This window comes from Halichoerus grypus, chromosome 6 (genome assembly GCF_964656455.1).
Source record: "Halichoerus grypus chromosome 6, mHalGry1.hap1.1, whole genome shotgun sequence".
Classification (NCBI taxonomy): Eukaryota; Metazoa; Chordata; class Mammalia; order Carnivora; family Phocidae; genus Halichoerus; species Halichoerus grypus.
This window is the reverse complement of record NC_135717.1, coordinates 66,705,129-66,731,053: the sequence shown is the minus strand read 5'-3', so window position 1 is coordinate 66,731,053 and position 25,925 is coordinate 66,705,129. Positions and strand designations below refer to the sequence as shown.

The following is a 25,925-nucleotide window of genomic DNA, read 5'->3' as shown; positions in this document are numbered from 1 at the left end:
CAAAACAACACCCTGCCTTTCCAACATTAGCACCATTAGGTCAAGCCAGAAACAGGGGAATCATCATTGAGTCACTGCTCCTTACCTTCTCCAGTCAGCACACACAAATCCACACCCTCTCCTCCAAGTCTAGACCATAACCTCCTTCCAAACTGCCACCACCTCTTATCGGAACTTCGTGAAACAGCCTCTGAGTTCCCAGCACCAGGCTTTGCCCCAACCTCAACTCTGCAATTCTGAGAGATCTATTATGATACAAAATTGATTAAAATCCCCTTCCCCACTCCCCCCAACTACACACACACTCAAACCTTTTTTTTTTTTTTTTTTTTTTTAAGATTTTATTTATTTATTTGACAGAGAGAGACGCAGCGAGAGAGGGAACGCAAGCAGGGGGAATGGGAGAGGGAGAAGCAGGCTTCCTGCCGAGCAGGGAGCCTGACGCGGGGCTTGATCCCAGGACCCTGGGATCATGACCTGAGCAGAAGGCAGATGCTTAACGACTGAGCCACCCAGGCGCCCCCCACATTCAAACCTTTTCAGTGACTTTTTTTATGCCATTAAAATGAACTCCATACTCTCTACCAAGGCATGCAGTAAAGACCCTTCAAGATCTCGATAAGTCTCATTTTCTTCCATTCTCCCTTTCATGCTTATGCTGTTCTGCACTAAGGAAAAAAAACAAGGCACCTCCTCTCCCTCTCAGGTCTGTTTCATGATGATTCCTCCACCCTGAACCCCCTTCAAACTGGTAACTCCTCATCTTTTAGACTTCGTTTACAAACATCCTCTTGGGGGGTAGTCCTTGAATCTTTCCTCTTGGTGCTGTTCATTATACTTATTTCTTTATTTTTAAGGATTTATTTATTTTAGAGAGAGAAAGAGAATGTGAGGAGGGGCAGAGGGAGAGAAACTTCAAGAAGACTACCCGCTGAGCACTGAGTGCAACGCAGGGCTCTAGCTCATGACCCTGAGATCATGACCTGAGCCAAAACCAAAAGTCTTTCACTTAACTGACTGAGCCACCCAGGAGTCCCCATTATACTTATCTCTCAATGCCCCTACTCCCCACTGGATTGCAAGCAACATAATGGCAAAAGAGCATATACAATCAATCCACATTCTTCACAAATTCAGTTTGGGAATTCTTGCCTACTTGCTAAAATGTTTGTAATCCCCAAATCAATACAGCACCTCTGTGGTCATTCTTGGACATGCACAGAGAGGTGAAAAATTTGAGTCACCCAAAATGCATGTTCTCAGCTGGGGTTGAATGAGATGACACTCTGTTTGTTTTAGCTCTCCTACTGTTAACAAACATCCATTTTGTAGTCTACTTAATGACAAAGTTTTCGTATCTTTGTGGGTTTTGTTGGTGATTTCACTATTTGACATGGCCCCCACATGTAGTACCCAAGTGCTCTCTAGTGTTCCTAAACACCAGAAGGCTGTGATGTGCCTTACAGGGAAAATTCGTGTGTTAGATAAGCCTCCTTCAGGCATGACTTACAGTGTGGTGTCTGTGAGTTCAACGTTAATTAACAATATATGAGACAAGATATCTTTAAGGAGAAACACACATAAAACAAGGTTATGTATTGATCAGTTGACAAAATTGTGACCAGAGGCTCGCAGGAACCTAATGCTGCATTTCCCCTAGAAAGAGTGGTTTAGTGTTTACTAATTCAGTTTTTGTGATGATGTTATAAAATATAACTACAGCAAATAATACAACTGTATTTTACTAATTTCTATATCCCCAGTAGTTAGCATAGTAACTCTCACATAATAGTTGTTCAGTAAATATTTGTTGAAACTCAACTGTGTGTGTGTGTATATACATATACATACATACATAGAAATCACGTAAAATAAAGAAATAAACTCAATTTGTATTTTATGCCAAAGGTGTACCTCACAACCTTATCATTACTTTTTACTTTTTAAAAAAAATGCTGATCATAAAATTATTTTTGATAACATCTTTTGTTTTTAATTTTCTCTAGGATGCTGGAGAAATGGTTCGTTCCTTTGTTGGTGGTTTGGAACTTGTTGTCAATTTACTGAAATCAGATAATAAAGAAGTTTTGGCAAGTGTATGTGCTGCTATTACCAATATAGCAAAAGATCAAGAAAATTTAGCTGTTATTACAGATCATGGAGTTGTCCCTTTATTGTCCAAACTAGCAAATACAGTAAGTAACACATCCTTTTATTTTAAATGTGTATTATCATAAGATATCATGGTGTGGTAGTAAAAACACTAAGCTTAGAGTCCAGAGACCTGGATTCAAGCTTAATATCCATCACCTGTAAGGTATGAGATTTTGGTCACCTCATTTAATTTCTCTGACACTAATCAATGTGAAAATGTATTCTAACTGTACAATTTAATATGCAAGATCCTTAGAAAATAAGAGGCTGTTTTTTGTTACTGGCAAGTAAAGTGGTGGCAAATATAAATGTTACTATAGAAGTGTTAACTATCCTCTTCCATCACCACCATCGTTATCATTATCCTTAAGATAATTGTTCATGGCAACTTTAGAAGTTAAACGCCCTCCCCCCGCCAAGGCTTAGCAAGCTTGGATTGAAGGCATTCTTGAGCTGGGAGACTTTGGCAACCACTGTATTATTGATTCAGAGCTGTGCCAGATAGAAGAAGCAGCCTTGAGAGATAATGACTTCACCATGACCAGAGACATTTGAGCATAGCTGGGGCTACCTCTTGGCAGGAAAATCATAGAGCAGAAATTCAATCACTGGAAGAATGCTTGGTTTAGAAGACTTTTTAGGGCCAGTCTAACACTGAGTTCCTAAGAATAACTCCCAGATTCAGTTAAGGACACCAAGTTGTTGCCTCAATAAAGAGAACAATACAATTAATAAACAGAAAACTGTATCCTATTTAGGTATAATATACGCATAGGAGTTAATTACATACAAAAAGAAGGATATAGTCTGGATAAAGGCTATAGAAAAGAAAATGGCGGACTCAAACAGGTCATTGGTCACAGGTCATTCCCTGTTGGGAACCAAGGTGTATTACTGATGTAGAAGTGTTCCTAGGGTAAAGGTGTAGAGTTAACCACCCATCCCAGTCAAGTGAAATGCTCCCTTAAGAATGTCCAATATTCTTGAACTATTTTTTTTCCCTAAAGCACGTGCTCCAAAGGAAATCAAGCCTTGAGCAAAGAACAAATGCCAGACACTTGATCACCTTTGAGTGTATTGACTACATTCAGTAGTCAATAAAAAGAATTTAAAAATTTTTTTAAAGTCATAAAAAGAAAACTCAGGATTGACCTTGGCCCATTGGGGACCACCAAAATACTAATTTCTTTCAAGACACCCTCTGAATAGCCTCCTCGCCCTTCTCCCTTGACTCATTGGCATCTTATTGGGTAATAAACATCTAGCACAGAAACATGACCTTACAGGTTCATTGCAATGCATGTACCACAATTCATTTCCCTTGTGCAGAATAATGATAAACTGAGGCGCCATCTAGCAGAAGCTATTTCACGCTGCTGTATGTGGGGGAGAAACAGAGTGGCCTTTGGAGAGTACAAAGCAGTAGCTCCGTTAGTGCGTTACCTGAAATCAAATGACACCAATGTACATCGAGCAACAGCTCAAGCCTTGTACCAGCTCTCAGAAGATGCGGATAACTGCATCACCATGCATGAGAATGGTGCAGTAAAGGTACTGTTGATTGACTGACTTTGGGGTTTAGTCCAAATTAGGTATATGGCGGCTGGAAAGAAACTTATGTAACAATAAGGTTTCACTGATGGGGTTTTTTTGGACACACAAAACTGCCTGTTTGTTGGGTCATGGCTGCTGAGCCATGTGTTGGCAGTGTTTATGCCGCAGAAAAGTTGGACATCGATTTTTCCTAAACCAAAGAGTGTAAAACATACTTAGTTTAATAATCGCTTCATAATTTGAATTTGATTTTTAAAAAATGTACAGGGCATGAATAATCAGGGGCATTCATAATTCTACTTAATATATAATTTACTTAGCAATTAAATAACAAAATATAGGCACAAACTACAACAAAGGAGCTGACTGAAACAACTAGACTACAACTTGATGGTCTTAACTGTAATAGCAAAGGACCAATACAAAGACACATTTTTTCAAAAAAAAAAAATCTGTCCATTAAGTTTTCTTTGCCTTTAATCAATACACGGGGAGGAAAGCTTCTAGAAGCACATAGACTTTAATATATCTATACATTCTGTTCTTGAACAGGACTTGCCCAACCTAACATGCCATCTAGTAGAGCCTTTAAAAAAATGAAACTGTAAAAACTAAGTAGCCTGGTAAAGTGTCTGACATATAACGTATGTTTAGACAATTGCCAGTTAGTTTAAGAAGAGAATTTCTAGGCTACTCAAAGTTTTAAAATTTAATAAGGTTTATGGTTTAATTGACATAAATGCCAGCTGTGCATGCCCTTCTGAATCATTCCTTCTAAGGCAAGTCAATGGATAATCCAAAATCACTTAGGAGGTGTCTTCTGCTATGTAAAGTGATGAAACTCTGTTCACTCACCCACACAGCTTATATGTATTAGAAAAGAAGGCAATATAAAAAAAAACAACAACAACGAAATCTTGCCATTTGCAATGACGTGTGGATGGAACTAGAGGGTATTATGCTAAGTGAAATAAGTCAATCAGAGAAAGACAAGTATCATATGGTCTCACTGATATGAGGAATTAGAGAAACAAGACAGAGGATCATAGGGGAAGGGAGGGAAAAATGAAACAAGACAAAACCAGTGAGAGAGACAAACCATAAGAGACTCTTAATCTCAGGAAATAAACTGAGGTTTGCTGGAGTGGAGGGGGGTGGGAGGGATGGGGTGGCTGGGTGATGGACACTGGGGAGGGTATGTGCTATGGTGAGCGCTGTGAATTGTGTAAGACTGATGAATCACAAACCTGTACCTCTGAAACAAGTAATACACTATATGTTAGGAAAAAAAAAAAAAGAAGATAGTAGGAAGGGAAAAATGAAGGGGGGAAATTGGAGGGGGAGATGAACCATGAGAAACTATGGACTCTGAGAAGCAAACTGAGGGTTCTAGAGGGGAGGGGGGTGGGGGACGGGTTAGCCTGGTGATGTGTATTAAAGAGGGCACGTATTGAACAGAGCACTGAATGTTATATGCAAACAATGAATCGTGGAACACTACATCAAAAACTAATGATGTAATGTATGGTGATTAACATAACATAATAAAATAAATAAAAAAAAGAAAAAAGGCAATATAAAAATGATTGGGGGAGGGAATAGGAAAGGGAAAAGTAAAGAAAGAAAATAGGGTTTGTTCAGCCCTAGACCCTTTCCCCCATCCTCTTAAGGTCTCTTGAGGGCCTCTCCATCTCCCCTATTTGCATTCCTAACTACCTGCTATTTCTACTGGAGAATAACTGTAAAGAACAGGATAGTGTTTTTTTGTAAGTTTCTCCGTCGTGGGATAGAGGCAGGCCTAATCCTGAGCGCTCCCTCTTGGGACCGTAGGGGCAGCATATGGAACTGTGTCTCCCTTCTCTGGTTTTTTCTTTTCTTCTTTTTCTTTCTTTCTTTCTTTCTTTCTTTTTTTTTTTTTTTTTAAGATTTTATTTATTTGCGAGAGAGAGAATGAGAGACAGAGAGCATGAGAGGGAGGAGGGTCAGAGGGAGAAGCAGACTCCCCGCTGAGCAGGGAGCCCGATGTGGGACTCGATCCCGGGACTCCAGGATCATGACCTGAGCCGAAGGCAGTCGCTTAACCAACTGAGCCACCCAGGCGCCCCTCTTTTTTTTTTTTTGAGAGAGAGTGAGCGAGTGCAAGTGGGAGTGAATGGAGGGAGGGCAGAGGCAGAGGGAGAGAGAGGATCGTAAGCAGGCTCCACGCTCAGCACAGAGCCCCACACGGGGCTCGATCTCACGACCCTGAGATCATGACTGGAGCCAAAATCAAGAGTCGGATGCTTAACCCACTGAGCCACCCACGCACCCCCTCTGGTCTTAAGGAGGAAGAAAATGTGGATGTGGTGAGTGGGTGTCGGTAGAATAAACAGGGTTCGGTGTAGAGCATGGCCATGGGGAGTAAGGAAAGGCTTGAATCACAAATGACTCCAGGTTTGGGGCTAGGTGAAAAGGAAGATTCTATCGGCCAAGATCATGCAAGAGAATATTTGGCACATTTGGGTGGTTACAGTACCTGCTGCGAGTACGTCACAATGCGTAACTGCTAATGTTTCGGACTCCAAATGCATACAACCTTCATCCACTATTTTTGGCAAATCCCTGGTTGTTTTCATTCCTAATACTGTGCCTTCCTAGTCGAAAGCTTACAGTGTTATTTCCCAGTCCTACGTACACGTCCACTGCCACTGCCCATGAGGAATGTTGACAATTACCAGAGCCTTCCTGTCACCCGGTTCATAAGTAATTTATTTTAGAGTTAGTTCCTTCAGCATACAATTTCCTTAACAGCAGCAGCTGATGTTACACAACCTATCTGTCTCACGCCCGCCGATGTTTATTCCATAATAACAGTGAGCAGGCTTGAGGGTCTGGAATAGATTGGTTTCACTTTCTATTGTGTTCGATTTAAATGGTCAGTTTGAATTTCAGGTCTAGAGCAGTGCTGTCCAGTGCAAATGTAATGTAAGTCACATATGTAATACTAAGTTTTCTAGGAGCTACAATTTCAGAAAAGATAAAAAGAAACAGGTGAAATTAATTTTAGTAAAATATTTTATTTAACCCTATATATGCAAAATATTTTTACTCCAACATTTAATCAATACTATTATATATATAAACACATATATATAATCAGTACTATTTTATATATAGTCAATACCATTTTATATATATATACTATTATCTGTATATGTATATATAGTGTATACTATTGTCTATATATATATTGTATTTGTGTTTTTTTTTAAATTTTTTTATTGTTATGTTAATCCCCATACATTACATCATTAGTTTTAGATATAGTGTTCCATGATTCATTGTTTGTGCATAACACCCAGTGCTCCATGCAGAACGTGCCCTCCTCAATACCCATCACCAGGCTAACCCATCCTCCCACCTTGTATTTGTGTTTTATACTGATGGTACATCTCTATTTGGACTGGCCACATTTCGAGTTCTCACCAGTGGCTAGTGGCTTTCTTATTGGACAGTGCAAGTCTAGAGGCAGGAGAGGGGAAGATCGGGAAATATCAGTGAGAGGTAATAAGTCACGAATGAGGGTGCACCAGTTGTTTTTGGCAGAGTTTAGAGAAGCCTGGGAAATGTCTACATTTGCATTCGCAGAGCATGTAGGCTAGGAAGAAGAGCTGTCAAAGTAACCTTAGGAAGTTACCAGGTTACCCAGGAATTCTAGAAGCCAGAGGAAGAGGGAGTTTCCAAAGGGTTTGTGTTTAAATACTGCTAAGCGGTCAACAAGGATTTCCTGACTCAATTATGTTGAAACATAATCCTGGTGTTAGAGCCTTTCCAGGTAAGACTCTCTTCTGTATGAACTAATAAGTCCCCTGCCCTGGTAAATGCGACGTGAGAGGAATAATGCAATCTTTATCCTCTATGATTTTACACAGATCTCCTTCTCAAAAGTATCAGTCCAGGGACTTGTGAACATGGATGCAGATCTGTTTGCAACTCTGTTGAAAGCATGAGAACTCTAGATCTACCAAAGTTATTGCTAGTTATAACAAAACCATAACATAGGAAAGTAATACAAGGAGGGAAAGAAGTTGCAGGAAAAACTGAGCAAGAAAAGCCCTTTCCTAAGACAGAAAAACTGATCAGATAGAAAGACGATGAGCACCTATAAAAGGCATTAAGCTCCCTTCCCCATGGTGACATTGGATTTGTTTTGCAAACGTCTATACCAGGCAGGTGAAAGCTACATTAGGGCCTATAACTTTCTGGAAGGCAGGAAATTGAAGAGACTGCAGAAAATACAACCAGAAGTGGGTCCAACAGAGAGAGGGAGGAACAGTTCACGTTAGGTGGAACAGCAAGGGCTGTCTTGGCAGCCTCCCAGACTGAGCACATGACATGGCATTCCAGAGAGTGGGGAAGATGAACCCGGAAGCTCACATGCCCCCTAGTCCTTGAAGCCTGGCACCAAAAAGAAAAATATCACTAACACTTCTGAGTCAAGTAAATGGACTTTCGAGACTGACATCACCCAAGAACCCTCCATGTCTATCTGCAGTCCACATGCTTAATGTTTGATTGAACTATAATGTTTTCTGTTAATTAAAACTCTTTCTGTATCTTTGTGGTCTTGTGTACTTTCCTCACATTCCAGAGATTCCCTGGGGTGCTGCGGATAGTCCCTTGGTGATATGCCATTAGATTACTTAGCACTATTAGCTATCAGTAACTATATTACAATACCAAATATAGAGTCATATACAGACTTGCTTCTGATTGATTTTTTCTTGTTATTTGCATTTATCCTTTAAAGTGAGAAAGGTATGATTACTTCAGGATTCCAGTGAGTTAGATTTTTAACTCTAATATTATACATACATCAAATGTTTTCCTTATTTCATTAATAATTGACATACACATGCACATATCTAGAGTGTCAATGTGATAAATTGTGCCATATATATGCATACCCACGAAGCCACGATCAGATCAGGATAATGACCTCCCCCCCAAAGTAGATGAAGTCCAATTTATCTTATGGTTGTTTTTTTTATTTAATGAACTGTGCTTTTGGTGTTATGTCTAAGAAATATTTGCCTAACACATGGTCACAAGGATCTTCCATGTTTTCTTCTGGAAGTTCTATAACTTTAGGTTTTACATTTAAGTCTGTGAACCATTTTGAGTAAATTTTTGTTTATGATCCTAGGAATGAAGTACAGTTCATTTGGAGGGGCATATGAGCATCCTTTGTTGAAATAATACCCTTTCCCTGCTGAATTTCTTTTGCAATCTTGAAAAAAAAATAGTTGAATATATGTTTTGTTCCATTGTTCTTTGTCTGTATTTACACCAATACCACCAGTCTTAATTACTGCAGCTTTATAATAAGCCGTAAAGCTAGGTGGTGTCAGTGTTCCTACTTTTTTCTTTTTTTTAAAGTTATTTTGGGGGCGCCTGGGTGGCTCAGTCGGTTAAGCATCTGCCTTCGGCTTAGGTCATGATCCCAGGGTCCTGGGATCGAGTCCCACATCAGGCTCCCTTGCTCCACAGGGAGCCTGCTTCTCCCTCTGCTTCTGCCTCTCTCTGTTCCTCATGAGTAAATAAATAAAATATTAAAAAAAATTTTTTTAAATAAAGTTATTTTGGCTTTTCTAGTTTTTTACATTTCCATATGAATTTTTAAATCAGTTTGTTAATTTCTACAGGAAATGCTTTCTGAGATTTTGATTGGGATGGGCATTGAATCTATATGTCATTTGGGGGAAAACTGACATCTTAATATTATTGTCATCTGACTCATAAAGAAGGAATACCTCTTCATTTTTATGTGATTGTTTTTCAGCAGTATGTGATTTTCATCATATAGTTTTTTACATCTTTTGTCAGATTTACCCCATGTAAATACTTTTGATGCTACTCTAAATGTAATTTTAAAATTTTCAATTTCTGACTGTTGTTATATAGAAACTTAATTGATTTTGTGTATTAATCTTATATCCTGCAACCTTGCTAAATTCATTTATTTGATCTAGTAGGCTTTTAGAGATTCCATCAGATTTTCTACATAGACCAGGGGTCAGCAAACATTGTCTCTAAAGGGCCAGATAGTAAATATTTTAGGCTTTATGGACCACATAAAGTCTCTGTTGCAGATTCTTCTTTTATTATTGTTGTTATTATTTACAACTGTACAAAAATGTAAAATCCATTCTTCGTTCTTTGAGCCATACAAAAACAGATTGTCACTTGCCAGCATCTCACATAAATAATCATGTCATCTACAGATAAGGACTCTCTTTTTTTCTAACCTTGATGCCTTTTATTTACTCTTCTTGCCTGGTTGCATGGGCCAGAAATTCTTATGCAATATTGAGAAAAAAGTGATAAGATCAGATATCCCAGTCTTATTCCCTATCTTGGAGGGAATACATTCAGTTTTTTCACCATTCAGTTTACTGTTGGCTACAGGTTTTTGTTAGGTGGCTTTTTGTCATGCCCAGCATGGAGCCCAACATGGATTTTGAACTTACAACCCCCTGAGATCAAGACCTGAGCTGAAATCAAGAGTTGGACATTTAAGCAACTGAGCCACTGAGGCGCCCCTGTTAGGTAACTTTTATCAGGCATGGTAAGTTCCCTTCTATTATTACTTTGATGAGAATTTTTTTTATCAGGAATAGATACTGAATTTTGTCAAATGCTTTTTATTGTATCTACTGGGTTACAATGTGTTATCCTTTTTATACATTGTTGAACTTAATTTACTAAAATGTTTTAGAATTTTGCATCTGTGTTCATGAGGGATGTTGGTTGTAGTATTTTTTTCTTGTAATGTCTCTGTTTTGCTATCACAGTAATGCTATATCACAGTAATGCTTCAGTAAATGAGTTGGAAAGTGTTCCTTCCTCTTCAATTTTCCAGGAGAATTTTATAGTGCCGGTATTATTTCTCCCTTAAATGTTTGGTAAAATTGACAAGTGAAGCCATCTGAACCTAAAGTTTTTGTTTTCAGAAGGTTTTAAACTTCAAATCCACTTTCTTTGCTCAAGATAGGGCTGTTCATGTTTATTTCTTCTTGAGTGAGCTTTGGTAGTTTGTGTCTTTCAAGGAATTAGTTCATTTCATCTAAGTTATATTGTCAAATGTATTGGCATAAAGTTGTTCATAACATTCCCTTATCCTCTTAATATATACTTATAATCTGTAGTTATGACATTTTTTTCACTCTTGATATTGGTAAGTTTTGTCTTCTCTTTTCTCCTGACCAGTCTGGCTAGAAGTCTATCAATGTTATTGATCTTCTTGAAGAACTAGCTTTTGTTTCCTTGGTTTTCTCTCTTTTTCTATTTTTTATTTCATTGATTTCCTACTGTGATCCTTCTTATTTCCTTTCTTCTGATTACTTTGTGGTTTCATTTGCTTTTTGTCTACTTTCTTAAAGTGGAAACTAAGATAATTGATTTGATACCTTAATCTTTTCTAAAAATGATTCTTAGTTGTATACATTTCCTTCTAATACTGTTTTAGCTGCATCTCAAAAATTTTGGTAAGCTATGTTTTTATTTTCATTTGGTTAAAAATATTTTATAGTTTCCCTTTTGATTTCTTCTTTGACCATGGATTATTTAAAAGTGTTATATTTAGTTTTTAAATATTTGAGGATTTTTCATTGGCTTTTCTGTTGTTGATCTATAATTTAATTCCACTGTAGTCAGAAAACATACATTATATTACTTGACTATGTGACATTTGTTCTGTGACCCAGAATATGGTTTAATTCACTGATGTTCTACATGCACTTGAAAAAAAAAAAGAGTATTCTGATGTGGTTAAATAACGTGTTCTATAAAGCTTAATAAGGTCAAGTTGGTTAATATTGTTCAAATATTCTACATCTTTGTTGGTTTTATAACTACTTGTTCTATCAATTATTTTGTGGGGCAAATGTATTAACCGTTCTACTACAGAAATACCCCAGTTATTGTGGATTTGCCAACTTGTTCTCATAGTTCTATCTCATCAGTTTATCTTCATGCATTTTTTTATTATGTTATGTTAATCACCATATATTACATCATTAGTTTTTGATGAGTGTTCCATGATTCATTGTTTGTGTATAACACCCAGTGTTCCATTCAGTATGTGCCCTCCTTAATACCCATCACCCATCCCCCCACCCTCTCCCCTCTAGAACCCTCAGTTTGCTTCTCAGAGTCCATAGTCTCTCATGGTTCGTCTCCCCCTCCGATTTTCCCACCTTCATTTTTCCCTTCCTGCTATCTTCTTCTTTTTTTTTTTTAAACATATAATGTATTATTTGTTTCAGAGGTACAGGTCTATGATTCAACAGTCTTACATTATTCACAGCGCTCACCATAGCACATACCCTCCCCAATGTCTGTCACCCAGCCACCCCATCCCTTCCACCCCCCACCACTCCAGTTTGTTTCCTGAGATTAAGAATTCCTCATATCAGTGAGGTCATATGATACATGTCTTTCTCTGATTGATTTATTTCGCTCAGCATAATACCCTCCAGTTCCATCCATGTCGTTGCAAATGGCAAGATATCATTCCTTTTGATAGCTGCATAATATTCCATTGTATATATATACCACACCTTCTTTATCCATTCATCTGTCTATGGACATCTTGGCTCTTTCTATAGTTTGGCTATTGTGGACATTGCTGCTATAAACATCGGGGTGCACATACCCCTTCGGATGCCTACATTTGTATTTTTGGGGTAAATACCCAGTAGTGCAATTGCTGAGTCGTATGGTAGCTCTATTTTCAACTTTCTGAGGTACCTCCATACTATTTTCCAGAGTGGCTGCACCAGCTTGCATTCCCACCAATACTGTAGGAGGGTTCCCCTTTCTCCGCATCCCCACCAACATCTGTCATTTCCTGACCTGTTAATTTTAGTCATTCTGACTGGTGTGAGGTGGTATCTCATTGAGGTTTTGATTTGGATTTCCCTGATGCTCAGCGATGTTGAGCACTTTTTCATGTGTCTGTTGGTCATTTGGATGTCTTCTTTGGAAAAATGTCTGTTCACGTCTTCTGCCCATTTCTTGATTGGATCATTTGTTCTTTGGGTGTTGAGTTTGGTAAGGTCTTTATAGATTTTGGATACTAGCCCTTTATCTGATATGTCATTTGCAAATATCTTCTCCCATTCTCTCGGTTGTCTTTTGGTTTTGTTGACTGTTTCTTTTGCTGTGCAAAAGCTTTTTATCTCGGTGAAGTCCCAATAGTTCATTTTTGCCCTTGCTTCCCTTGCCTTTGGCGATGTTTCTAGGAAGAAGTTGCTGTGACTGAGGTCGAAGCGATTGCTGCCTGTGTTCTCCTTTAGGATTTTGATGGACTCCTGTCTCACATTTAGGTCTTTCAACCATTTTGAGTCTATTTTTGTGTGTGGTGTAAGGAAATGGTCCAGTTTCATTCTTGTGCATGTGGCTGTCCAATTTTCCCAACACCATTTGTTGAAGAGACTGTCTTTTTTCCATTGGACATTCTTCCCTGCTTTGTCGAAGATGAGTTGACCATAGAGTTGAGGGTCCATTTCTGGGCCCTCTATTCTGTTCCATTGATCTATGTGTCTGTTTTTGTGCCAGTACCATACTGTCTTGATGATGATAGCTTTGTAATAGAGCTGGAAGTCCAGAATTGTGATGCCGCCAGCTTTGCTTTTCTTTTTCAACATTCCTCTGGCTATGCGGGGTCTTTTCTGGTTCCATACAAATTTTAGGATTACTTGCTCCATTTCTTTGAAAAAAGTGGATGGTATTTTGATAGGGATTGCATTGAGTGCGTAGATTGCTCTAGGTAGCATTGACATCTTCACAATACTTGTTCTTCCAATCCATGAGCATGGAATGTTTTTCCATTTCTTTGTGTCTTCCTCAATTTCTTTCATGAGTATTTGATAGTTTTCTGAGTACAGATCCTTTGCCTCTTTGGTTAGATTTATTCCTAGGTATCTTATGGTTTGGGGTGCAATTGTAAATGGGATCGACTCCTTAATTTCTCTTTCTTCTGTCTTGTTGTGGGTGTATAGGAATGCCACTGATTTCTGTACATAGATTTTATATCCTGCCACTTTACTGAATTCCTGTATGAGTTCTAGCACTTTTGGGGTGGAGTCTTTTGGGTTTTCCACATAAAGTATCATATCATCTGCAAAGAGTAAGAGTTTGACTTCTTTGCCAATTCGGATGCCTTTTATTTCTTTTTGTTGTCTGATTGCTGTGGCTAGGACTTCTAGTACTATGTTGAATAGCAGTGGTGATAGTGGACATCCCTGCCATGTTCCTGACCTTAGGGGGAAAGCTCTCAGTTTTTCCCCATTGAGAATGATATTTGCTGTAGGTTTTTCATAGATGGCTTTTATGATATTGAGGTATGTACCCTCTATGCCTGTACTCTGAAGAGTTTTGATCAAGAAAGGATGCTGTACTTTGTCAAATGCTTTTTCTGCATCTATTGAGAGGATCATATGGTTCTTGTTCTTTCTTTTATTAATGTATTGTATCACATGGATTGATTTGTGGATGTTGAACCAACCTTGCAGCCCAGGGATAAATCCCACTTGGTCGTGGTGAATAATCCTTTTAATGTACTGTTGGATCCTATTGGCTAGTATTTTGGTGAGAATTTTTGCATCCATGTTCATCAAGGATATTGGTCTGTAATTCTTCTTTTTGATGGGGTCTTTGTCTGGTTTTGGGATCATAAAACGAGTTTGGAAGTCTTCCTTCCATTTCTATTTTTTGGAACAGTTTCAGAAGAATAGGTATTAAATCTTCTTTAAAAGTTTGGTAGAATTCCCCTGGGAAGCCATCTGGCCCTGGGCTCTTGCTTGTTGGGAGATTTTTGATGACTGCTTCAATTTCCTTAGTGGTTATAGGTCTGTTCAGGTTTTCTATTTCTTCCTGGTTCAGTTTTGGTAGTTGATACATCTCTAGGAATGCACCCATTTCTTCCAGGTTATCTAATTTGCTGGCATATAGTTGCTCATAATATGTTCTTATAATTGTTTGTATTTCTTTGGTGTTGGTTGTGATCTCTCTTCTTTCATTCATGATTTTATTTATTTGGGTCATTTATCTTTTCTTTTTGATAAGTCTGGCCAAGGGTTTATCAATCTTCTTAATTCTTTCAAAGAACCAGCTCCTAGTTTCGTTGATCTGTTCTACTGTTCTTTTAGTTTCTATTTCATTGATTTCTGCTCTGATCTTTATTATTTCTCTTCTCCTGCTGGGTTTAGGCTTTATTTGCTGTTCTTTCTCCAGCTCCTTTAGGTTTAGGGTTAGGTTGTGTATTTGAGACCTTTCTTGTTTCTTGAGAAAGGCTTGTATTGCTATATACTTTCCTCTTAGGACTGCCTTTGCTGCATCCCAAAGATTTTGAACAGTTGTGTTTTCATTTTCATTGGTTTCCATGAAATTTTTTAATTCTTCTTTAATTTCCTGGTTGACCCATTCATTCTTTAGTAAGGATGCTCTTTAGCCTCCATGTATTTGAGTTCTTTCCGACTTTCCTCTTGTGATTGAGTTCTAGTTTCAAAGCATTGTGGTCTGAAAATATGCAGAGAATGATCCCAATCTTTTGGTATCAGTTGAGACCTGATTTGTGACCTAGGATGTGATCTATTCTGGAGAATGTTCCATGGGCACTAGAGAAGAATGTGTATTCTGTTGCTTTGGGATGGAATGTTCTGAATATATCTATGAAATCCATGTGATCCAGTGCGTCATTTAAAGTCTTTATTTCCTTTTTGATCTTTTGCTTAGACGATCTGTCCATTTCAGTGAGGGGGGTGTTAAAGTCCCCCACTGTTATTGTATTGTTGTCGATGTGTTTCTTTGCTTTTGTTATTAATTCCCTTATATAATTGGCTGCTCCCATGTTAGGGGCATAGATATTTACAACTGTTAGCTCTTCTTGTTGGATAGACCCTTTAAGTAGCATATAGTGTCCTTCCTCATCTCTTATTATAGTCTTTGGTTTAAAATCTAATTTGTCTGATATAAGGATTGCCACCCCAGCTTTCTTTTGGTGTCCATTAGCATGGTAAATGGTTTTCCACCCCCTCACTTTAAATCTGGGGGTGTCTTTGGGTCTAAAATGAGTCTCTTGCAGACAGCATATCGATGGGTCTTGTTTTTTTTTATCCAATCTGATACACTGTGTCTTTTGATTGGGGCATTTAGCCCATTCACATTCAGGGTAACTATTGAAAGATATGAATTTAGTGCCATTGTATTGCCTGTAAGGTAACTGTTACTGTATATTGTCTGTGTTCCTTTCTGGTCTATGTTACTTTTAGGCTCTCTCTTTGGACCCCTTTCAATACTTCTTGTAGGGCTGGTTTCGTGTTTGCAAATTCCTTTAGTTTTTGTTTGTGCTGGAAGCTTTTTATCTCTCCTTCTATTTTCAATGACAGCCTAACTGGATATAGTATTCTTGGCTGCATATTTTTCTCATTTAGTGCTCTGAATATAACATGCCAGTCCTTTCTGGCCTGCCAGGTCTCTGTGGATAGGTCTGTTGCCAATCTAATGTTTCTACCATTGTAGGTTACAGATCTCTTGTCCCAAGCTGCTTTCAGGATTTTCTCTTTGTCTCTGAGACTCGTAAGTTTTACCATTAGATGTCGGGGTGTTGGCCTATTTTTATTGATTTTGAGGGGGCTTCTCTGTGCCTCCTGGATTTTGATGCCTGTTTCCTTCCCCAAATTAGGGAAGTTTTTGCTATAATTTGCTCCAATATACCTTCTGCCCCTCTCTCTCTTTCTTCTTCTTCTGGGATCCCAATTATTCTAATATTGTTTCGTCTTATGGTATCACTTATCTCTCAAATTCTGCCCTCATGATCCAGTAGTTGTTTATCTCTCTTTTTCTCAGCTTCTTTATTTTCCATCATTTGGTCTTCTATATCACTAATTCTCTCTTCTGCCTCATTTATCCTAGCAGTTAGAGCCTCCATTTTTGATTGCACCTCATTAATAGCCTTTTTGATTTCGACTTGGTTAGATTTTAGTTCTTTTATTTCTCCAGAAAGGGTTTCTCTAGTATCTTCCATGCTTTTTTCAAGCCCAACTAGTATCTTTAAAATCGTCATTCTGAACTCTAGTTCCGACATCTTACTAATGTCCGTATTGATTAGGTCCCTGGCAGTCAGTACTGCCTCTTGTTCTTTTTTTTTGAGGTGATTTTTTCTGTCTTGTCATTTTGTCCAGAGGAGAATAGATGAATGAGAGAACAAAATGCTAACAGGGTAGCAATGACCCCAGAAAAATATACACTAAACAAATCAGAAGAGACCTTCCAGAAAGTGGTCGCTTTTTTGTTCAGAGAGTTGCTGCTATTCTTTTCTTCGATCTCCTGTTGAGTTCTTAGGTGTTCAGAATGGTTTGATCCATATCTAGCTGAATTCTTGGGACCAGATGAAATTTAGGTCTCCTACTTCTCTGCCATCTTGCTCTAAACAGTCTCTACATGCATTTTGAAGCCCTCTTGTTAAGTGCCTAAGTATTTAGGAATAGTATGTCCTCCTGATGACCCCTGTCATATTCTTTCCTCTGAAATCTGCCTTTTCTCCTGCTTTCTTTTGGTTAGAATTAGCATGCTAAATCCTATAGCTCTTCCTAAACTTTTACCCCATTTGTGTATTTTTATTTATTAGCTATTTGTAGGCAGCACTTTGTAGGGGCTTGCTTTTATTTTTAAGATTTTATTTTTTTATTTATTTGAGAAAGAAAGAGAGAGTGAGAAACAGCATGAGAGGGGAGAGGGCCAGAGGGAGAAGCAGGCTCCTTGCTGAGCCAGGAGCCTGATGTGGGACTCGATCCCAGGACTCCAGGATCATGACCTGGAGCCAAAGGCAGTCGCCCAACCAACTGAGCCACCCAGGTGCCCCCGCTTTTCTTTTTTTTTTTCAATTCAAATCACCTCTGCCTTTTTGGGGGAGGTAATGGTGTGTCTACACTATTTACATTTAATGTGCTACTGACATGATTGGCTTTAAATGTGATTTTATTTGTTCCCTCTTTTTCCCATCTATTCTTTTCTTTTTGTCTTCTTGGCTTAATTGAATTTTTTAAACATTCCATTTTATTCCTTTTGTTTTTATTATTTATTTATTGTTTAATTTTTAGTTATGATTCCTTGTTGTTCATTTAGTGGTTGCTTTAGAGTTTATAGTATACATATGTAATTCAGCACATTGTATCTTCAAGTTATATTACACACAGAAACATAGAGTTTAAGAATCATATAACACTATGCTTCTATTTTTGTCCTCCTGGCTTTTGTGCTATTGTCATGCATTCGACTCTTATATATTATAAACTCCACATTGTTCTTGTTTCTGATTGTAAATAAATCAATTATCAATTACAGAGCTTTAAATAAATAGGAAAAAGTGCTATTTATTCCTTTCCAAAGGACTTTTAACATTTCTTGTAGTACAACTCTGTTGATAAATTCTTTTATTTTTGTATGTCTAAAAAAGACTTAATTTAGTCCTTGTGTTTGAAAAATATTTTTGGTAGGCAGAGAATTTTACAAGGACTTTTTTTCCTTCAGTAAACATGTTGCTTCATTTTATTCACACTTGTATTGTTTCTGAGAAGAAATCTGTCATTCTTATGCTTGTTTATGTGTATGTCATTTTTTTATACTACTGCTTCTAAAATTTTATCACTTTCCCTGATTCTGAGCAATTTGATTATTATGTGCCTTTGTGTTGTTTTCTTTGTTTCTTATGCTTGGGCTTGTTGAACTTCTTAGATCTATAGGCTTATAGTTTTCATCAAATTTGGAAAATTTGGAGCCATTATTTCTTCAAATACTTTTCTCTGTCTCCTTTTTCTGCTGTCCTTTGGAAACTCCATTTTCACCTATATTTGGCTACTTGATGTTTTCCCTGTTCATTTTTTTTCAGTCTTTTTTCCTCTCTTGTTTTAATTTGGAATGTTTCTATTTCTATGCCTTCAAGTTCAGATAATCTTTTTTTTCCAATGTTTAATTTACCTTTATTTCCATGGGTGTGTTTTACGTCTCAGTATAATTGCATCTCTCAAAATTAGATTTGGGTCTTTCCTCTAGCTCATATGAAATCCAGTTCTAGTAACAGTCCTACTGTCATTTCTGGTTTGATTTCAATTGGTTGATATTCCTCTTTATCATGGGTCATGTCAGACACTGACTTTAGGGTGGGGGAGGATTTTTTATTAAGTTTTTTATTTTCATTCCAGTATAGTTAACATACAGGTGTACAATGTAGTGATTCAACAATTCCATACATCACCTGGTGCTCATCACAACAAGTGCCCTCCTCCATCCCCATCACCTATTTAACCCATCCTCCCTCCCATTTCCCTTCTGGTAACCATCAGTTTGTTCTCTATAGTTAAGAGTCTGTGTCTTGGAAGACACTGAATTTTAATGGGTTGAGTGATAGATAGTTTCCATAAATATTCTTGAGTTTTTTTCTAGGATGCCATTAGGTTACTTAGAAACAATTTGATCCTTTCAGTTCCATGTTTTGTTAGCAACATTAGAGTACCCACTACTGAGGTAAGAGCCTTCCGGTTACTGTACCTGAAACCCATGAATCAGGAAGTCTTTCACACTGAGTGGTGAGATCAGGCACTATTGAACCTGTATGAGCTTCAGAGATTGTTCCAGCTGATCTGTCCTTGGGTATGTAGTTTCTGCACACACAAGTGCTTATCAGTTCTGCACTGAAGTTTCAGGGGCACCGAGTGTAGGTCTCCAGAGTTCTGTGCCCAGAGAGCTCTCTCCCCTCCATTAATCTTCCCTGAAGACTCCAGTCATCACAGATCCCCAGACTCCCAAGCTTGGCCTCCCAGCTCAGGGAGGCTGCTATGCTTCGTTTGGCTTCTCTCTCCCTGTGCTACAGCTCACTCCAGGCAGTAGGCGGGACAATCGTAGGGCTTACCTCTGGAGTTTTCCTTCTCTTGGGGATCCTAGTTTCCTGATGGCCAGTGTCTTAAAAGCCATTGCTTTATAGGTTTTAGCATTTTTAAGTTGTTTTAGACGGGAAGATAAATCCGGTCCGTGTTACCCTATCTTGGCATGAAGCAGAATTCTTAACTTTCTTTTTACACTTTCTTTTTATAATAAATTCATGGAAAATGAGAGCTGGTAGAGGTGAGTTATCCATTTTAAACGCAGATTTTGCAGATGAGGAATGTAAGTCCCGGAGATCAGTGAGGTACCAAAAACCACATAATCAACACATGGCATAACATCATAAATGATTGTGATGTCTAGTTTAGGGCTGTTTCCACTAGATGAGCGAATTTCAAACTGTGTCTCGTGGACTGTTAGGGTTCCCCTGGGAGAGATCAGGGCCCACTACTCAGAGCAAGGGGGAAGCCAATGCTTGGTGTGAGGGGCGGTCACCTACTTTAATTAGACCAGGTAGTTTTTCCATTTTGCATATTAGAATTATGCATGAGATCTTATTTCAAAACAGCTTTTGGCTGCTTTAGAAAGAATTGAAAATTAGTGCACTAGGGCCACACTGCCCTTTAATAGTTGTTTATGGAACCCAGTAGGAGCCATCTTTTTCATATTTATTTAGCACTCTGCTTTGACAGAAGGGTTTACAAGATAAGAATCTCTTCAGGAGGAATTAAGAATTTTAATCTTAATTCTTTGCATTCTTATAAGTGTAGTGTCTCTAAAAATCTGATACAAGAATGATTCTTTAAAGCCACTTTATTTTCTTCTTTTTAAGTTTTCCTTGGAGAGCTCTAGGCAATGCTTTTGCCCTTGAGGTGATTCAGTCTTCTAAAATACCCAGGGAGCCTTTGGAAAAATCAAATGTGTCTAGGACAGTCTGAGCTAATAGAATACTTGTCTCCTTCATCCAAACTAGCTCTGCTTCACTATAATGAATCCATCTTCTGCTTTGGCTACGTCACCACCACCACATCCCAGCAAAATAAAATAAAGTTCCCTCCCCTTCCTGAAAGCTAAAGGCGACAAAAGATGAAAAACAGAGCTGCATGTAAGTACGGCAAAAGAGATAATAATGAAAATAATATCATTTTCATTTTATGCGGCTTCTTCTGTGCCAGCCACTATTCCAAAAGCTACATTCACACATATCCTTTTATTTAGTCTTCTCCATTTTCCAGTGAGATGGGAATTTATCTCCATTTTGCAGATAAAGAAACTGAGTTAGATAGAGATTAAGTGACTTGCCCTGAATCACCCCGGTCATAAGGAAAGGACCCAGGAACTCTGGTTCCATAGTCTGTTCTCTTAACCCCACTGCAGGGTAAAGCAGGAGTGCCTCGATGGCACACGTGTGTGGGTGTGGGCGCCGGTGTGCAAGGCTGTGTTTGGAAGTCTGAGCCTGGGTGAGAAACTGCTTTAGGAGACAGAGGAGCTGTCTGGGAAAGCACAAAGGGGAAATAGGACTTGGCAGAGAGCACACTTGTTTTATGGTGGAACAGTGCCATCCTTCTGCATCCCAAATGCTCTGTTTCTCTCTTTAGTTTTCAGGATTTTCTAGCCTTGCTTGCTATCCTTGCAGCTTCTGTGTATTCTTAATTTATGCCTGTTAAACATTATTACGAGTAAGAGTATATGAAGTTAAAACCAGATGATTTTGTGACTTTTTAAAAACAATTATTTCTATTACATGGACTTTAAGAAGAGTAGCTATATTTTCCAAAGGTAGTGATATATTAGTTAATATTAATGGCATTTTATGTTGTATATGTTTGTATGTATATGTATATACACACATATATGTATATATTTGTATTTTTAGAATTAAGGAAATTGAAAGTAGAAAACCTGAATACATGAGCTTTGGGCTTAATTTAAGCCTTTTACACTAATCTATGTCAACTTTCTATACCTACCACTTACATGAGCTCTATTCCAAAAGTCTAAGATCTTTGCAACTAGTCACCTTTCATATATCTTATTTTTACTATGAAAAACATCCCCTGTCACCAAGGGACAGACTTCTAGGCCCTATAAATGCCATTAATTATTATACAGTAAAAAGAAAAACCCCTAATGAAGGAAATGAAATTAAAAACCTAAGTTCAAACAGGATCCCTGGGACAAAAAACTCATGCCTTTTAGTGTCCATTCTTAGCCTTACAACTTCTTATGAGTCAGAGCCTTCATCTCTCCTTACACGATACTCTTTATTATGGAACATTCCCAACAGTTTCTCCTGGGCCACGTTCATGTACCATGTACTGTGGTCCATTGCAGCAGTGTTCCTCAAAGGCTGTGGTCTACCGTCCCCCTCTCTAGAAGCAATAAGAGCTTGCAATAAATAAATAAATAAAGGTGGCTGGGCCATACCCTAAACTGACTGACTCAGAGTCTCTATGAATAAGACCAGGAAACTCTATTTCAACCAAGCTCCTAAGGTAACTGAGAAGAACACAAAGGTTTAAGAGCCACTGATCCCTAGGAGTTTCAGTGGCAATACAGCCAGACCATCATTTACATTGTTGGTCCATGATACTGAACACAAGGGAAACGAAAATCAACCTTCTCAAAGGAAAAGGTTAAAGAACACCTGAGGATGATTAAGCCATTGCACTGGAAGCTAATCCACCTAACAAATACAACTGTGCGCATAGAATGCTCCAGTGTATGATGTCATGCTGAACAGGATGAATGTGGCTCTGGGCCATGTGGAATTGGGATAGGCATGTAGTCGCAGAACTGTGCTTTGTAGTACCCCTGCAAGGGTGAAGACAATGTCCCTAAGGCACTTTATTTGCTCCTCATCAAAGAAAAGAAAACAAGGAGAACTTTCTGCTAATGCTATAAAAAACGTAAGTTCCTATACCTAAGAGAGGACAAATTTACATGTTAACTAGTTTAAAATACTATCCTCAAAGCTGGAAGCTTTGAAAATAGGAAGACCTGACCCAATATGCCAGACCCAATCTAATTCATGTTGTTGCCCTTGAAAATGTATCAAAATATATGGTTCTGTGATTGACTGCTACAACACTGCTTCCCAACCTTTTCCCTGTCAGCAGAAAAACATGGAATATTTGTATGGCACACTGGAATAAATGGACAAAGTTACCTGTGGCTTGGAGGCAACTGGTTTGGAGCCTTTCCTTGCTCTTGGTCTCTCCCAACACTCCAGGGGCTCAGGACTTGCTATTCAAAATGTGGTCCCAGACAGAGAACAACAGGGGCACCAAGGTGCTTGTTAGAAGATCAGAATCTCAGACTCCCACCCCCGCCAGACCTACTGGATCAGAATCTGCATTTTAAGAAGATTCCCAGATGGTTCATATTCATAGTAAAGTTTGAGAAGCACTGGATAAGGAGTACACTTAAACTTAGTAAAAGGAATTAAATACTGCTAAAAGATTCCTTCCATGATTGCCTTTATTAACTATTCAAATTTGATATGGTTTTAATATTTTCTATAAAGTTGATTTAGATGGACCCTAAATGTATGTTAAATGTATAAATGTAATTTAATTTTTATACCCTCATAAAACTTTTTATATAAATTGCTAAAATTCCTGATTTGGGATCAGAACATGTGGTCACTATAACTTTTCTAACCCCTATTTATTTCATATTATTATCCCACACCGCCAGTTAGACAAGAAAATCCCTAAGTCTTCTACTTTCAGTATAAAGCAACTTTTTATTTGCTTACTTCAGTAAGGACATTGCTTACTTCATATTTCAAGGGGACATTCTTCTAATATCCTGGATTCTGATGAATTAGTCCACATTTAGCCTATTTTTAAAATTAATTTATTAAGTTTAGATGCTAAATTTTATAGTTATCTCTCAGGTAATTGTGGTATGTAGATACATTCTTCATCAGCCAGTTGCTTTTCTACTCAGTTATGCTGGGTGGCCACCACAGCATCCACCATAAGTGTATTCAAATTTTGTATATTTACACAGATTACTGGAATGACTTGTAAATTATTATTGATTCAGCTCTATCTTTCCTAACCCTCAGGATATCTGTGCAGAGATTTCTGCTAAGACTTAATATTCCATAAGTGGCTTCAACCTTTTATTTTTTAAACTATGACACCAGTTTCTAATTTATTCCAGATACTCTTTTCTAATTTACTTTAGATACTAGTTTCTCATCTGTTCTAGGGAATATATAATACGTTACTTTACATGTAACTGCAGACATTGTTTACAAATTATATAGTACTTCTTCAACATTCTGAGAAACTCAAATGGATAACTTGAACAAGACACTTTTTAAATAATCTACAGTAAATAATCTTCTACATTCTACAAGTTAGGTCTATTAAAATGGTGCTGCTATGAGCATTCTTGACATGATTTTTGGTGGCCTATGCACTGACTGATAATTGGTTTTAATAATTATTACTAAATGATTACTTTTACTGTACTGATTTTATGTCAGATGAGAGTCAAATGTAAAACTTGGATAAATATTTTTTGTTCAGAATTTTAATCACTTGGCGCCTGGGTGGCTCAGTCGGTTAAGTGTCCAACTCTTGATTTCAGCTTAGGTCATGATCTCAGGGTCATGCGGGGCTTCTCCCTCAGCATGGAGTCTGCTTGAGATTCTCTCTCTCCCCTTCCTTTGCCCCTGCCCCTGCTCTCTCTCTCTCTCAAATAAATAAATAAATGAAATCTTTTTTAAAAAAGAATTTTTAATCACTTAACTGACCTGAATTTCCCTTTCAGTTTATCATTTAAATTAATTTAAAGATTTTACCACAGGGAATTATCTTTTACTTTCTACTTTAAGTTAATCTATCTGGAGATAGTCTATGGCTTTATGGAATCTATTTAAAGATGATTCTATATGCTTCTGAATTTTCCTTTTAACAAATTAATCCTTCAAATGATTGAATATTGATAACTATTTGTGAAAAGAGGTGATTCCACCGTACTTCATTTCCATATCCCATATACTGGTTATTAATTTATTGAAATCAGAGGAAAATATGCATTGCTAACTGGGGGAAGACCTCTTGAAAACATAGTCAAGAATGACCACATATGTTTACTGCTGATCCAGGAAATGACTGCTCCTTCACAAACGGCATCCCTTTTCAGAGGGGTAGAATAAAGACACAGTATACAGATTCTCCACACAGGCAAGACTTGACCTATTCATCACTCCCAGAATTCAGGAGGAGAGAGGAGGACCAAGGGACTCATAGCTTTCTCAAGCACTATAAGAAGGGACTGGTCAAAAACAAATCAATGGACAAAATTACTAAGTGTGCTGAATGCTATGAAAGAAACAAATCGGGCTGGATGAAGACTAACAGAGGGCTAACATACTTTAGACCTGGAAGTCAGAGAAAGCATCTTGGAGCAGGTGCATCTACACTAAGATACGAAGAATGAAGACAGAAGAGTTTACAGAAAGAAAGTATGTGCAGTGGTCATAAGGTGGGAATGTGCTTAGAGTTTCCAAGGACCTGCAAGAAGATCAAGGCAGTTGAGGCTGAGCGACAGAACGGGAGAGTGACACAAGATGTGTTTGGAGAGCTGGAGGGGTGGGGGGCTGGATTACATGGGGAGAGCCAGACCATAGTAAAGAACTGAGATTTTATTCTACTGTACTGAGAAGCCATTGAAAAAATTTTAATGAGACCAGTACTATGATCCTATTTGTGTTTTTGAAGATCACTCTCAAAGGTGTGTAGGGGGTAGGTCAAAAAGTGTGTTAGCAAAAAGCCCCCTAGGAAGGTGGTGAGCTGTCAGTGCATGACAACATGGCCACCTCACAGGCCTTCATTACAGATTAGATGAGAGATTAAGGGAACAGGAAGAATTATGGATTTATTCACAAAAATTTTTTTAACAAGGTTTCTACTACAAAGAGGGAAATAACCATAGTGATAATAGTTGTTAGCAAGCCCTTTTTTAATTTTAAATTTCACCAAATAATTTGAATCACCCATTAAATGAATAATTAGCAAATATTAGAATATTAGGCTTAATGATAAGAGACTGCAGAGCTTTCCCTTGACTGACAAATATGTAGTACAAATAGCTGTATATATTTTATAAAATGTAAATTACAGGACAATCTCTTTTTAAAATAGCAGCCAATTACTGAGTGGTTGCTGCTGGGCTAGGTGCTTTACTTCTTATTTTGTTTAGTCCTTGCAATAACCTTGTGATGCAGGCATTACTGTACCCATTTTAAAGACTGGGAAGCTTTAGTTCAATAA

General features: G+C 38.0%; 1 protein-coding gene and 1 long non-coding RNA gene across 7 annotated transcripts in view; one reads left to right on the top strand and one right to left on the bottom strand.

Moving 5' to 3' along the window:
- Nucleotides 1-25,925, bottom strand: part of LOC118533522 (uncharacterized) — a 203,494-nt gene that overhangs the window by 71,327 nt on the left and 106,242 nt on the right. The gene's annotated exons all lie outside the window — the stretch shown is intronic.
- ODAD2 (outer dynein arm docking complex subunit 2) overlaps nucleotides 1-25,925 on the top strand; it is a 185,866-nt gene that overhangs the window by 126,610 nt on the left and 33,331 nt on the right. For 5 of the 6 annotated variants that reach the window (XM_036088826.2, XM_036088828.2, XM_036088825.2 and 2 more), the window contains 2 exons: nucleotides 2,007-2,195; nucleotides 3,484-3,705. In XM_036088826.2, the coding sequence (XP_035944719.1) occupies nucleotides 2,007-2,195; nucleotides 3,484-3,705 (411 nt within the window). The remainder of the gene's footprint in view (nucleotides 1-2,006; nucleotides 2,196-3,483; nucleotides 3,706-25,925) is intronic. The other variant, XM_036088829.2, reaches the window with a different exon arrangement.